Source organism: Onychostoma macrolepis, chromosome 16 (assembly GCF_012432095.1).
Source record: "Onychostoma macrolepis isolate SWU-2019 chromosome 16, ASM1243209v1, whole genome shotgun sequence".
NCBI lineage: Eukaryota > Metazoa > Chordata > Actinopteri > Cypriniformes > Cyprinidae > Onychostoma > Onychostoma macrolepis.
This window is the reverse complement of record NC_081170.1, coordinates 36,483,537-36,499,244: the sequence shown is the minus strand read 5'-3', so window position 1 is coordinate 36,499,244 and position 15,708 is coordinate 36,483,537. Positions and strand designations below refer to the sequence as shown.

Below are 15,708 nucleotides of genomic sequence, written 5' to 3'. Positions count from 1 at the left end.
AACGCTCCACATCACAGCCACAGCATCCTAAAGCATGACGGCGTGCTTCATGTGCCTCATCTCTGAAGAAAGGTATGTTATCTGGTCCTCTGTGACGGCTCGGCGCTGCTGTGGTTTGAGTCGCTCGGAGCAGAATGAAACGCAGCTCCTTCTCTGTCCCTCGCGCTGCTCATTCTAAACCACAGCCGGATGATGCGTTACGACGGGCGGAGCCTGGCTGATCATGTGATCTGATTGGCAGATCTGATCTGATTCTCGTGGCAGATTAATTGGCACATTACATGAATAAAACACGATCTGGTGTCCCATTACTAACGTATACTGTATATATTGCATCATTGAACATTTTATTTTATCAGATCGGAGTTCCAGGTTTTTTTTTTTAGTTCTTTTTATCATATCACTAATGCTTCTGTTTGTGAATAATAGATAACAGCTAGTCTTGGTCTGTTCATCTGCGTGAACTGCAGAGTTCAGAATGAGTTTCTTTTAGGCTGAATGTTCAGACATTCAGTATGTGTTATAGTCTGTCAAGCGCGTAACATGAGCCTGTTAAATGAGCGTTTGGACGGTTTATAATCTGATGAGGTGATGCGAGGGGCTGCGTCCGCTGGCTGGTTTGCCACTGTTTGAACAGTCATTTACACAAACACTAAACACATGTTTGATATCTGAAAATAAAGTTTTCATTCATCTGTATCAAGCTTGTTATAAGAAAACGGCACACGTCTGAGATAGAGGTGTTCAGTTCCTGCTTTATTTGCATGAGTGAATGAGTGTGTAAGCATCGTCAGCCGGAGGCGAAACTCTTGTAAGACACAGAGCTGTAATGACTGGATCAGGCCGTCTGCTGTGATGGAGGATGAGGAGGAGACTCGGATCTGCTGTGGTGTGTGTGATGCTGCCTCATCAGTGATAGATGTGTCTCACGATAGACGCCGGTAAATCATTCTCATCTTGCCCTGCTCAGCTGTCACTCATCTCGTCTGCCATCTGCCAGAGCCCCTCCCCTTCAGCACAGGGGACGCGTGATTGGCTGATCAGAATTGTGGGAGGCCCCTTATCGTCCGTCTCTGAGCTCTGAGCACACATTAGCATAAGCGCATAAATGAATGTTTTCCTTGAGCAAATAACATGCATATTAAATTATGCTTTGGGCTACAAGGTGCAGGACATACAGACATGAAGAATAATTACGTTTGTTAATTAACGCTTGTGTGTTTCTCCTGCTATCGCGTCTGATCGGATCTGATACTCCAGAGTGATGTGTGTGTCTGCTCGGAAATTAAAGTGTGTTTACGCTTCTCTTTGTCAGCTAATGGCCATATTCTCATACTGAATATTCAACACTTTAGAGAAATCTGCATAATCTTCCACGTTTGAGGATGAATTATAGGGACTTGTTCAGCAGTGCATTTCAATGAGCTCAACATTATCATGACCAGTGAGAGATGATGACCACGACACTCAGAAATGACCAGAACGACACAAAAGAAGCCTTTGAATATCAGTCTCATCACGTTTGATGAGCACATCATCATAACTGTTAATAACCTGAAGCAGGTGACCAGACAAACTAGCACCCGTTACATTCATGCATTTAGCACAGGCTTTCATCCGAAGTGACTTACAAACAAGGAACAAATGCAGTGGTCACACTTTATATTAGGTGGCCTTAACTACTGTGTACTTACATTTAAATTAATCATTTGGTACAATGCACTTATTGTGTACATGTTTTTACATTGTACTTATATTTTTTTTAAATACCTATATGTAATTACATCTGTAATTAATTTCTGTAATTACATTTATAATTACACTGTTGACCCATCCCTTACACCTTAACCCACCCTTAAACCTACCCATACCACCAAACCTGTCCCTAACCTCCCCGTATCCCCCTCAATAGCAGCAACAGTGTTTCACAATACAATATGAACACAATAAGTACATTGTACTTATTTCTTGATGTGAGTAGATAGTAGTTAATGCCACCTAATATAAAGTGGGACCAAAGCAATTTGTCAAAGAGCCAGCAATATTAGTAATTTACAATCTCAGCTTTACTAGACAACTAAATTAGGAAGAAAGATAGACAAGAGCAGAAATGCAGAGAAGAAATAGAAGTGCGTGTGTGTGTGTGTGTGTGTGTGTGTACCTGTTTTTCTATTCAGGTGGGGACTTAAACCTGAATGCACACAGACTCATGGGGACTCGTGTCACGGGTAAACAAGCTAATAAATCACACAGAATGAAGTTTTTTGAAAATCTAAAAATGCCTGTAGTCTCCTGTAAGGGGTATGTTTAGGTGTAGGGTGATATAAAATACAGTTTGTACAGTATAAAAAACCATTACGCCTATGGAATGTCTCCACTTTTCACAAAAACAATCGTGTGTGTGTGTGTGTGTGTGTGCATTGGTTTGATGGTGTGGGGTTAAGTGCTTGTTAGCTGTGATGGTCTCAGTAGTTCAGGTAGTGGTTCACAGCTCATTTGACCGGAGAGCAGCGGAGAGGGTGAAGGGTCTGGAAAGAGTCTTTATGCTTCATTGTGAAGCAGACGTTGCTACAGTTGTATTCTAGGTCGGGTTAAAATCACATTCTTAAAATGTAGGTAATTGTTTTATTTTCATTTTTAATTTGTTTATAGTTCATATTTATTTTCATATTAAAAATACGTAATTTCCACTTTTTCTGGAGTGAGTCTGCAGTCGTTTGTAAAGCTGAGGACGGTTCGACTGCAGTGTTTTGAGCCTCATGTCTGTGATCATGTGACATTTGTGAGGTTCTTCACTCGTTCTGGACTCAATTTATCTGCACTGCTAATCAGTCACTATTCTTTAAACTAATTAATTATTGTAATTCTGATCGTCTAACGTAGAAGCTCACGCAGAGACGCACAAGAGAGCAGAGATACGTGGTGTGATGGAGGGGCTTCACCAACACAATGGAGTTTAATTGTGACGATAAGCTGTAATCAATGGTTCCTCTGAATGAGACTGAGAGAACCTGCTTTTCCTCTCCTCGCTCTTTTGTTCTTTAAATGAGAAACACAGGTTGTGCATTTATTTATTGATTTGATTCGATTCATTGATTATCAGAAAATTGTCTCTCACTATTAATTATAGTACATATGTTTATGAATACATTGTGTGTGTAGATAGATATAGATATATATAAATATATTTATATTATTTATTTTTTACACTGTCATTTAAAGTTCTGGGTTAGTAAGATTTTTAGTAAATGTTTATTTTATTTTATTTTATTTTATTTTATTTTATTTTATTTTATTTTATTTTATTTTATTTTATTTTATTATTTTTCTGCTCACCAAGGCTGCATTTATTTGATCTTTTGTAACATTTATGTTTGCATGTATTTACTGTCACTTTTGAACAATTTAATATGTCTTTGAAGAATAAAACATTAACATTTTTAATTGGTGTTTTTTTAATCGTAGTTTTGAATAGAAGTGAATGCACACGTGTGAAGCACATCAGTTCTGCTCTGTGCGTGTGTTTGAGATGTTTATGTGAGGAGGTCCAATGACAGCGACGCAGCTGCCTGAGGTTTATTGTCTTTTTCATAGTGAGATGTGATGATATCAGGTGGCTTGGTGGGGTTTATGTAGATGGTGGGTCTCATTGTGTTTTGCTGATTTTTGGTGGTTCAGCTCTGTATTTGAGAGTTTAGCTTTGCTTCCCAGTCATTTATCACCTTGATCTCTCTGTTATTCAGATATAGATATGTAACGCATCGCACTGCTTCTCTGACCTTTACTGATGACCTGGATCTGCTCTGACTGTCCCTCTGAGTTTGCCTTTCAGTTGTGTTTCTATGTGCTGCATTCCTCTCTTGGGGGACATGTGCCCGGTCACCAGCAGGCCCCTGGGATCCAGATAATCACTCGGCTGTTAAACACTGCATATGGAATGGTTTATGAAAGGAAGACTCGATGTTCTCACATCACAGGAACAAAAACACAAGTTGTGTTTGTGGCTGTTTCTCTGAACACTCACAGATGAACTTGTTCACATTTACAGCTGCTGTTGCAGCGCTGCAGTGAAACATTAACCCTGCGCAGCTGCACTCGTGCAGCCAGACTGTGTTGCTCTGAACCTCTGATGTGAGACAAACTATAGGCGTCTCATCTGAACACACACTGAACCTCTCCAGACACACACTTCACACTGCTGAACCCTTCATTAACAGCTTTTTATTAGCAACATTTCAGTTGTAATCTTGTTTAAATTTGCACATGTGGCATATAGTGCATATTAGTAATTCAAGAAATAAAGATTGTTGTCTTTAACCCAGGTATCGATACTTGCATTTTGCCCACGGAGTCACATGCTCCTAAGTAGAAAAATGTAGAATGCATAAAACAGGGTCGCAATGATAATTGGTCAAATGATGCGTTTTTCCCTTTATTAAGGGATACAAGGAGACATTTACAAGCAAAATGATTTTGCTTATTAGAATGCAAAAGTATACTAGGTTTTACAATTTTCTGCTTTAAACTGTATTTAATAATTATGCAATTATTCAAAGGCCCTCTCTGCTTAACTGTAATAAACAGATTATTATGCCAGTACTAGTCAAATATATTTTGATTATATATTGATTATGACAATCTATTAGAATAAATGTGTGGTATATTGCAAACTGCTCTGAAACGGTGAGCCTTTAGCACCACGTTTTAACTTTAAATGTGCAACTCTTACATTTATTTAAAGAAATCACAGCCTTTTGAAGTTTAATAATCACATTGTACGGTATTGCCATTCCTGTTTTTTGTTTTTTCATCCCCAAATTTAAGACTTCATGAAATGATAATTAAGATGTTATACCATTGGTATTTTTAAGAGACTTTTTACAAACTTAAATTTCAAACTGATTATTATTTATTTTTCACACACATGCTCAGAAATATATTTTCGCAGTGAAAGTCCTGCACTGTCAAACGCTGTAAACCATGAAAAAGATTAATTAGGGAAATGCGGTGACGACTCTTCTTGCATCACGCCATGTTTGTGTTGTTCCTCGCCTCCTCAGGAGATGGCCAGAGTCCTGCAGCACCCGCGGGTCTTCGCCTTCCTCCACGTGCCGGTGCAGTCCGCGTCTGACAGCGTGCTGATGGACATGAAGAGAGAGTACTGCTGCGCCGACTTCAGACGCGTCGTGGACTTCCTCAAAGAGAAGTGAGTTCTGAGGATGATCACTGTGATGCTTGCATGACCTTTGTATAGATGAACACAGAGAAATGATTTTTACTTGAGCTCAGACTGTTTGTCATCCATGTGTTGAACAGATGCAAACTCCTCACCTTTCAGTGAACGGGGACGGGTTAGGGGTCAAACTAGTTGGATTGCTTAAGAACTAGTTTGCTGGTTGGTCAAACTAGTTCTTAAGGCACAGTCTTAACATGATGGCTAAGTTCATGCAACTGGCCCCTGGTTGTTTCAGTAAGTTCTTTATAGTTTTTTTTCTTTACTTCAAAAACTATGTCTAAAAAGGGTAATATTTTATGTATTTGAGGTCAGAGATGTAGGAACGGTGAAGAGAGAGGGCAAACATTTTGCATTTTAGGTCAGCATTGCTGTCTAATCGGCCAGTATTGTTTTTTGTTTGTTTGTTTTTTTTTTGTTTTGTTTATAAATACCTTAAAGTAACTACAAATGAGTATGTAAAGCTGATATCTTTAAAAGAAATGCCATGTGGAGCATGCCCCGATCCGTGCAATGTTCTCACCTTTTTCCCTCTTACTTGTTTGCATCTCTGGTTGAATGCTGGGTAACAGTGGATGAAGTGCACACTACACTCAATAGTATGGATTAAATCTCGACATTTTGCAAATGCCAGTTTTTACGAGTTTGATAAGCTCTTCATTACTGTTTATGATTATTGTACTCGAGTGCATTTGTTGGAGAGCAAATCAATGAGTCTGAGATGCTGAAACACTGGTATGAATGGAGGACATGATTGAGGTCAGTCAGGTGTCGATGCTTGTGCTGTAAAACAGAGCAAGACACATCTCGACTGCTGAGCTTCAGGTCTAGATGTTCTTCGCCGCTTGATCGGCTGCGATTCAATCAAAGTAACGAGCAGACTAATGCATCTGTACTGAGAGCTTTGACAGAGCTTGAGAGACTGAGAATATGTCTGATAGACAGACTGCTGTGTGATTAGGTGTGTGTTTGTGTCTCTACTGTGACTCTGTGGACACATGCTGATGGTCAGGTGTGATGGTCAGACGTGCGATCAGTCAGATCAGTGTTTCTACTGCAGATCGCTGTTCGTGAAGGTAAGTGCTCACGCTATGACTTTCTGCTCTAGAGCGTTTCTCTGAATGTCTTGAAACACTTTCAGCATCGAGTTACTGATGTTCCAGTGAAAGGTTGGCGCGCTAGGGTCAGCTGGAAGTGTGAGTGTGCAGTAGTGCTCCCTCCTAGAGGACGCTGGGTAAAGCTGAATTCTTCAGATAACCGGGTTTATTCCACACTGACTCGTTCATATGTGGCCGTCCATCACTGGAGTTTAAGAGGCTGGAGCGGTCAGGAAGAGGCCCAGTGCTGGGCTTATCTTTCACTGCCCCTTCACCTTGCAGACAAACACAGCTCACTTTACCCTCAGCCCCGCTGAGGTCATGGGGTCAAACGCCTGTTCCCTATCGGGTGGCAGAGTCGCTTCAGACGGCTCGACACGAAACTTATGCTCACAGCAGAACTTCAGACAGGGAACTCTGAAAAACCACACCACAGTGTGTGAGTGCGTGTGTGCGTGTGTGCGTGTGTGTGTGTGTGTGCGTGTGTGTGTGCGTGTGTGTGTGCGTGTGTGTGTGTGTGTGTGTGTGTGTGTGTGTGTGTGTGAGTGAGTGAGTGCGTGTGTGTGTGTGAGATCCCAGCGGTCCCGTCTGACAGCCGTGGTGAAGCCAAACATTCCCACATGACACAGATGGGGTTTGGTTACAGGGTGAGAGGACTCTGGGACGTAGGGCTGTGTGATATGACCTAAAATCAAAACCTCGATTAATTGAACACTGTGTCGATTAAGATTATTGAACGATTATTTTATTTTAAGTTTTGTTTTTTGGCCCTCATACAACCCAAATTCTGAAAATTCTGGGACGTTTTTTTTTTTTTTAATTTGAATAAAATGAAAACTAAAAGAATTTCAAATCACATGAGCCAATATTTTATTCACAGTAGAACATGGATAACATAAATGTTTAAACTGAGAAATTTTACAATTTTATGCACAAAATGAGCTCATTTAAAATGTTACAGGTCTCAAAATAGTTGGGGCGGGGCGTGTTTAGCATGGTGTAGCATCTCCTCTTATTTTCTTAACAGTTTAAAGACGTCTGGGCATCGAGGTTATGAGTTTCTGGAGTTTTGTTGTTGGAGTTTGGTCCCATTCTTGCCTGATATAGGTTTCCAGCTGCTGAAGAGTTTGTGGTCATCTTTGATGTATTTTTAGTTTAATGATGTGCCGAATGTTCTCTATAGGTGAGAGATCTGGACGGCAGGCAGGTCAATTCAGCACCTGGACTCTTCTACCACGAAGCCATGCTGTTGTGATAGCTGCAGTATGTGGTGTTGCACTGTCCTGCTGAAATACACAAGGCCTTCCCTGAAATACACGTCATCTGGAGGGGAGCATATGTTGCTCTAAAACCTTTATATACCTTTCAGCATTCATAGTGCCTTCCAAAACATGCAAGCTGCCCATACCGTATGTACTTATGCACCCCCATACCATCAGAGATGCTGCTTTTGAACTGAACGCTGATAACACGCTGGAAGTGCTCCCTCCTCTTTAGCTCGGAGGACACGGCGTGTCCATGTTCATATATGGCTTCCTTTTTGCATGATAGAGCTTTAGTTGGCATCTGCAGATGGCACGGCAGATTGTTTACCGACAGTGGTTTCTGAAAGTATTCCTGGGCCCATTTAGTAATGTCAATGACAGAATCATGCCGATGAGTGATGCAGTGTCGTCTGAGGCCCGAAGACCACGGGCATCCAACAAAGGTCTTCGGCCTTGTCCCTTACGCACAGAGATTTCTCCAGTTTCTCTGAATCTTTTGATGATGTTATGCACTGTGATGTAAAAGCCTTTGCAATCTGACATTGTGGAACGTTGTTTTTAAAGTATTCCACAATCTTTTTACGCACTCTTTCACAGATTGGAGAGCCTCTGCCCATCTTTACTTCTGAGAGACTCAGCCTCTCCAAGACATCCCTTTTATAGCTAATCATGTTACAGACCTGATGTCAATTAACTTAATTAGTTGCTAGATGTTCTCCCAGCTGAATCTTTTCAAAATGTCTTGCTTTTTCAGCCTTTTGTTGCTCCCGTGCCAACTTTTTTTGAGACCTGTAGCAGGCATCAAATTTGAAATGAGCTCATTTACTGGATAAGTGTAAAATTTATCAGTTTAAACATTTATGTTCTCTGTTGTATTGTGAATAAACTATTGGCTCATGTGTTTTGAAAATCTTTGTTTTCATTTTATTCAAATAAAAAAAAAAACAATTCAGGTTGTAGTTCATTAGGTTTGTACTGTAAATATATTCAACTATTAAAGTGGGATTTTTTTTCTAATGAAAGAGTGAATTTCTTACCTTAGTGATTTTAAAATAATTGAAGAAAACAAACTTTATGGTTATTTATTGAATATTTCAAACAATTGAAATCGAAGCACATGTTGTTTGAAAAGACACCTTATGAAAAAGTCACATTTCAGTTTTATTGTTAAAAGCAAGTTTCCAAAAAATAAAAATTAAAAATGGAAAACAACTTTCCTTTTTTGCAAACAAAATAAATCAATGAATAATGTCATGTCAAAAGTAGAAAATAACCAGCATCTCTTGCAAACAAAATGCATTTTAAATACTGGCATGCAAAAAGTATAAAATAACTTGTATCTCTTCTAAATGATTATTATTTTAAATAATGCAATGTGAAAAGTAGAAAATAATAGCTTGCATCTCCTGTAAACAAATGTTTTAAATAATTAATGTAAATAGACCACTGCTGGTTTAGAGAGAGAGCCGGACACCATCTCAGTGATCTTGTCCTGTCACGCTATATGCGCAAGTACTTACTCTAGGTTCTTACTGGCCATTCACACAAAACACGTCTTTGTGTCAAAAATCACGAGACGCAGAACTCGGCGCTAATGGTTTTGAAAAAAGTGCAGCGCAGAATGACTTCTTCGCCACGTTGCCATCAAATACAAAAGTTGCCGTGCAACCTGCTGCTGTAAACCAGAGCCAGCTCTGCTGTAAACAAAAGCTCGTAACGCTTTTCAAATGTTTAATGTTTTCAAACTACATCGATGAGCAGCGCTGCATGTAAAAGTTTAATTTCTTTCTTTTAACTCAGCACTCACGTGCAAGAGACTGCAAAAGACACGAGCGCAACGCTCATATAGCACCGACTACGTGGATTAAAAAAACGGTTTCGATTTCTTTTTGATGAATCGTCCAGCCCTGCTGGGACGCATGAGAAACTGGAGCGGAGGACATGCTCGTTGAGAATCTTATCTGTGCTGGGATGGAGGTGGTTTCTCATGCTGTTAGCAGCACTGCAGCTCATCGTATGGATGGCGCGATCATTGGCTCCTGCTTAAGACTCCTGCAAACTTCTCTTTTCGCACCCATGTGCCAACAAACCCCATTTATCTTGCTTCCTCTGAACTTTCCAAGAGCCATTATAATACAATTTCCCCAATCTGAAGTCATCAGCTCCTGTCATTCCGTCTGAGAGCTGTTTAAGCCTCAGCGAGTAGGACTCCTGAAAGCCCGAGCTATTACAATCACCTCTCATGCTAAATTAAAGTGATTTGAACTCCAGTCTGCAGAACAGGGCTAATGACACTAGCGTTTGATGAATGCAGTGATAATGTGCAATAAGTGGACTCGCCCGGCGTGGAACGAGCTTGAGATGAGTCTGCTTCTCCGGTAATATCACAGAGAAGTCATTAAAGGTGTTTCCGAGCGGAGCGATCGCTTCTCTGTGTGTTCATGAAGCCCACCAGCAGCAGCCATGATTGCAGAGCAGCTTTTGATCCTAAATAGCTCATTTACTTAACTTCAGAAAATAGACTTTCTCTGGCACTTATCAGAAGTTCGTTATTTACTGTGAATCGTAATACACCGCAGACATCAGAAAACAAGCGTCATCTCATGAAGAACGTCAATCTGCATTTGTCAGTGTGAAGATGATCCTATAGCTGCCTCCTTTGTGGACACTTGTATCTGTGGAGATCTTTCCAAGAAAACAGAAGCTAGAGGTCAGTTTGTGTAGTCAACCCTCAGAAGACCACATATGAGTTTTAGTGAAGTCCTGAAGGAGTGTGCATGTGTCAGGATCTTGGTTGAGGACAATGCCAGATGAGGAATCACCTGAAAGACTGATGACGTGGAGAACTTTCTGGGCCTCTGCTCCTTTGACCCATGATGGGATGTTCTTAAAGAGCTTCACCCGGTCAGAGATCCTCACGTCCAGCACCAGTGGTTTCTGACCACCTGATCAGCTCAAGCTCCTCTTGTTAGAAGTTTCTCTCACCTCAAGCAGGAGGCTGATGACCTCTGACCCCAGCGTGGGCATCTGGAAGCGTTCTGAAGCACGAGTCTGCGATTAAAGGGCTGTAACTGTGATGGATCTTTCATTGCAAAATCACGTTGAGATCTCTGTCCGCTCCACATGTGATTGACCACACAGCCTTTACCCTAATAAACCTGCTCCAAGTCCTGTAAATGTTTGAGATTGGATGAAGATCAGTGTTGAGAAGCACTGATAATGTAAGACGGCGTATCTGTTCAGCAGATGCACTGCAGACAGCGCCAGGGTTTGGGTGGTCTGTGTCTCGTTAACCGATTACACCAGCGTTAAACATTTTACGACTTGTTTCATGATTTCAAGATTGATGGAGGGGTGGACAAAAATAAATGGATATTTATTTATTTGCTTTCCTTTATCTCTGCATGTGGAGAGTCTTTGTCTTTAGTTTACAAATTAAAATGAACCTTGAGGTTGAAGGTTAGAATGAGGAGTCTGGTGTTGTGACCATATGCAGGTCAGATGGCAAGAAGAGGAGAACATCTGGCATTTCTGATCTGCCTCAATACTTCTGTGACATCATTTTGATCAGTTGTTCGTATCTCTGTGAAACATGGTGAGTTCTGCATCAGATGCTGCTGCTGATCGTGAGGACTCAGTAACTGAGGCTGGTTTCCTCCAGACAGCGTTGGCTCTCGACTCCTCACGCTTTAATTGCTCCGAGAGGTGTTGAAGCATGTGTGAGCGTGCAGATGCGGTGATAGAGAGTCACGGCTGATGTTTGCAGACTCTCTCTCTTCTGTAGCCGTTGTGTCCGCTAGACAAACAGCCTCACGGGCGATAATGTATTTGTAGTTAGTCATTATGTTTCTCAGTACTGTGTGATCTCACCTGTCCTTGGGCTGAACGCAGTTGATGTTTAAGCCCTGATTCTCTGCTTGATCACGTAACAGTCTTTTCTTTCTGATGTCTGTCTGTTGTAACAGCCTGCCGTATCCTCAGCTTCTGCCAAGATCCTGGTGGAGGAAATGATTTCTTCTGCTGTGTGGAGAGACTAGGAACTAAAGCAGTGTTCATCTGTAATGCGATGTGCCTGTCTTTGTCTTTGTGTGTTGAAGAGATTGATTGAACAACAACAAAGATAATGGGGAGTGTTTCCTCTCCCTTTTAAAACTTAATGGGCCTCATTTACGAAACGAACGTATTAGAGAAAAGTGGGCGTACGGTCGTTTCAATGCAAAACTTATCAATATGCACGTGAGCGGTGGCTACGATCAAATCTCATGTCTGGTCTCAGTTTTTTTTTTTTAGCCTGAACTTGCACATGCCATATAAATCTATTGGAGAATTGTAGAATGACAGCATTTTGATCATTTAGGTTATTTTCCTGACCAACAATGGAAGCTCATCAGTCGATCACTGACCAGTGAGATTAGAATGTCTTTTATTTTTATTCAGGGCTTTAGCTTTATATGTGGGAATAGCAGCGTAAACCACAGAAGATTCACACATCATTGCACCACGTATCTGCAGCACTTCTGTGAATGGGGAAAAACAGAAATTAAGTCTATAAAAGGAATAAAATAAATAGGACCACACAAAATATGTAGCTATAATATAATTAACAAATTAACAAAAGGAAAAAACTGCGACAAGTAGCCTATACGCTTGTTTTTGTGACACTCTTAATGCATTTTATTTATTTTCTTTATATCTTTATTTGATTTAATCCGTCTGATCGCACAGGCGCCTCACGCACACACAAACAACACTATTTCTAGCGCTGACATTTCAGCCATTCATCATCAAAATAAAATGCAGTCAACCAAACATAAAAATTACACTGTTTATTTTAAAAGGTCCGTTGTAAAATCGGCGTGCAGTGCCCAAACAAACATTTTTGTGCATGTGAAGGATTTTACACGGATATTAGAACATGAGTGAAGTATAACGCCTTGTTTAGGCTACATAATGAATAATAGTTTAGCACCGGAATGTTACAAATATGGCAAAAATGGAAACATTTGGATTCTTGTGGAATGAGACAGGCTCATGAGCCCAATGCCGTTTCAGTTTTGCTTGAATGCTGTGTATAATGAATGCCGCTATAGCCTATTTTGTGTTTTATTTTATAGTTTAATATGTAATTTTATAAATACTTATTTTTCAGTCTTGTTCTGTTCTGAATACCGTTAAATTAAAAATATTTGTTGAAGAGTGAGAGGAACTAAATTGGCTATAATGTTTGTCTACCAGTATTTTAATATACACATAAATTGCAAAAATGAATGTAACCTAATTGTTTGCAATTACAAGGTTAACGGGTGTTTTTGGAGTAAGGTCGATTTCTCTTGGATGAGATTACTTCCTCTTTTTGGCCGGGTTTTGTTTCTCTGTGTCCTAAACTCTAGGGGCTAGGCTTCTAAACCGGGGTGTTTTTTAGGGGCGATTGTTTTCTGCCACCACATTTATCAACGTGCGGTCATTCGTACGATGATATTGGGGACATACGAATGTTTCATCAATCACACGTGAACTCTGTCGTAAGTTGACTTGTGCGCACGGATCTGCGCTGGTTTCTACGTTAGATTGATAAATGAGGCCCACTAAGTTTATTTTGTCACTGTAACTATAAAATGTTAAACTGCATTTTGTGTTTATTATAAAGTGCTACAGCCATGCCTTCAAAACCTGGAAGACTAATTTGCCTTAGGTCCCGAGATTTTCCTACTGTATGTGTTTTCAATTCATGAGTATAATGATATCTGTGGTACATCACTTGGACAGTACAGTGTTAACTGCTCAAACTCAAACCCCAAACATTCTTATGTAGTTACTCATTACAAACATATGTTTTAAAAATAAATATAACTGCTTCAAAACTTGTGTTTTCAGTATGGGTGTGTAATTTGTTGAAAAGCAAAACATCCAAGTTTTGTCAATTTGTATTTACCACAGACCGTATTATTGAATGAGTCACCCAGACTTTGTCGTCACAGCTGTCTGTTTGCATTTTGTGCTTTGCTTTTCTTTTTTTTTTTCTTTTTTTTCCCTGGAATCAAACATTGTTTTTGTGTGCGCAGAGGGACATAATTTGTGCTGCTTTTCCTGATGCAAGTTGAGCCGTGTGTGTGTTTCTCTAACTGCAGTGAAACTCAGGTGAGGTTAATGTTTCACATGCGCTCATGGGAGCGGGGAGCAGCGCGGGATCAGGGTCCGTGAGGCAGAGATGGAGCAGGGGTAGTTTTGGCGCTCTCTCTCGTCTGATTGGCGGGATTTCCCGCCGTCTGACACACGCACCGCTCACATGCCGCTCTGACTCATGCTGTTTGTGTCCTGAAACTCTGTTGTTTATCCCGCGCCGGATCCCGCCACACGCCTTCCCGCCTCCTCCGCTCTGATTCCGGCTGGATTAGAGTGTCTCCGCCTCTCGTCGACTGTCGCTGTCCGTCTCGATAATCTGTTTGATATGAGTCATTGTGTTTTGTCAAACGCTGACTCACACACGTCCACACTGTTGTATAATAAATGGCTGGTGGATCATAACATTGGCTGTCACGCACCGCTCTGTTTTCTGCCTGAGCGAGTGCTGTGATCTGTGGAACCGGTTCTAGGTGTGTTGTGTGTGGGGCGGGAGTTTGTTTCCCCTGGGGCATGAAACATAAGCAGGACGGGGAACCGTCTCTTCTACAGAAGATGTGTGTCATTAATTCTGTGTTGAAATACTTTGTTTACCTGCCATAATGTGGACAGACCGCTTTAGGTGAGCTATTCCTAGGGTTCTCTAAGAAGAGTGATGCGTGTGTTGCTCATGAAGTGCCATCTGTTGATGAACGCAGGTTAATTTTCACACTCTAACTGTGTTTATACCTCCTAACTTAATAAAACAGGCTGTGTGACTGAGAAGTGATTACTTCAAAATGTACGTCAGTAAGCAGGTTCGAGGGACTTCCATACACCTCTTGTGCCAGTGATCTCCGTAGGCTGCCCACCTCTGCTTTAAAACATAGATCTGTTTGTGCTGACGTCAGTCATACCTGGACAATGATGTCTGTCAGCGGCTGGAATATGATGTATGACGACATTGATCGGCTGGTGACATCACAACAAATATGACATCGCAGACAGCAGTCAGGACACACACTGATAGAGAGCCTCCAGAACACAATCAGACACTGATAAACATCTGCGAGAATACGAAACAAGTCCGACGTTGTTTTATAATGAATATAGTCACTTCTAAGGTGACACAGAGGAGTGACACATTGACAATATAACAACCTCAGGTTTCCAAAGCAGCAGATTTGACCCCTTGATTTGAGCAGCCCGACACATAAACATTGACTCAGCCAATGGTGTGAGGTCGGGGGCGGGATTATGTGTTTGTCTGGCCAATGGCAAACAGGAAGTGTGATCAGGAATTTTTTGCAGTTCACTTTAGTGATGAAATCACACTCCGCTTTGACACTCTCAGAAGTTTCTCTCCTCTACATTTACTTGTCCAGTTGTTGAACATCAGTTGTAACTGGAATAACTTGATGTGTTATCTGTCTCCGAGATACATAAACAGTCATGCCATAGTAATGTACTGAGCTGTTTATACCCACTGGCAGCACTGTCACTCACCCGAGTATGTGATCTTTCTAGAAATATAACCAAACCTGTCCATACAGAAGACATCTGTACTCTAGAAATGTCTTACAAGCCACTGAAGGATAAATTTAACTTGATTAAATTGTCATCACATGGCTAATAGATGTAGTGTTGAAAATGAAGACAGTCAGTCCTGTGTGTGTCTGTGATTAGCAGATGGTTGATAGTTAATGTGATTCTCTTCACCTGTCGTTCATCTGATACACCTGTACATATGCGTATATATATTGTGTATATACAGTACATATAAACGTTCACAGGCTCATGAAACATCAAAACTAAATCTTTGAGGGACGTTGATTTAGTGGATCTTACACAGCCTTCAGCAGTTGTTTAGAAAGAGAGAAATGACACTGATCACTGTGTGTTTACATGAGTGCGCTAGACACCTTCACACATCAGCTGCTCCTGCAAGTTCAGCACATGTGGGCCTGAAAAAAACAGGAAGTAGATAAAGAATGGCTCATTAACTGTCTGTGGG

The 15,708-nt window shown here is 40.9% G+C and overlaps 1 protein-coding gene across 1 annotated transcript in view; it reads left to right on the top strand.

Moving 5' to 3' along the window:
• The window catches only part of cdkal1 (CDK5 regulatory subunit associated protein 1-like 1), a 269,763-nt gene that overhangs the window by 161,478 nt on the left and 92,577 nt on the right, over window positions 1-15,708 (top strand). Inside the window, exon 10 of the mRNA XM_058747144.1 lies at window positions 5,061-5,206. Coding sequence (XP_058603127.1) covers window positions 5,061-5,206 — 146 coding nt within the window. The remainder of the gene's footprint in view (window positions 1-5,060; window positions 5,207-15,708) is intronic.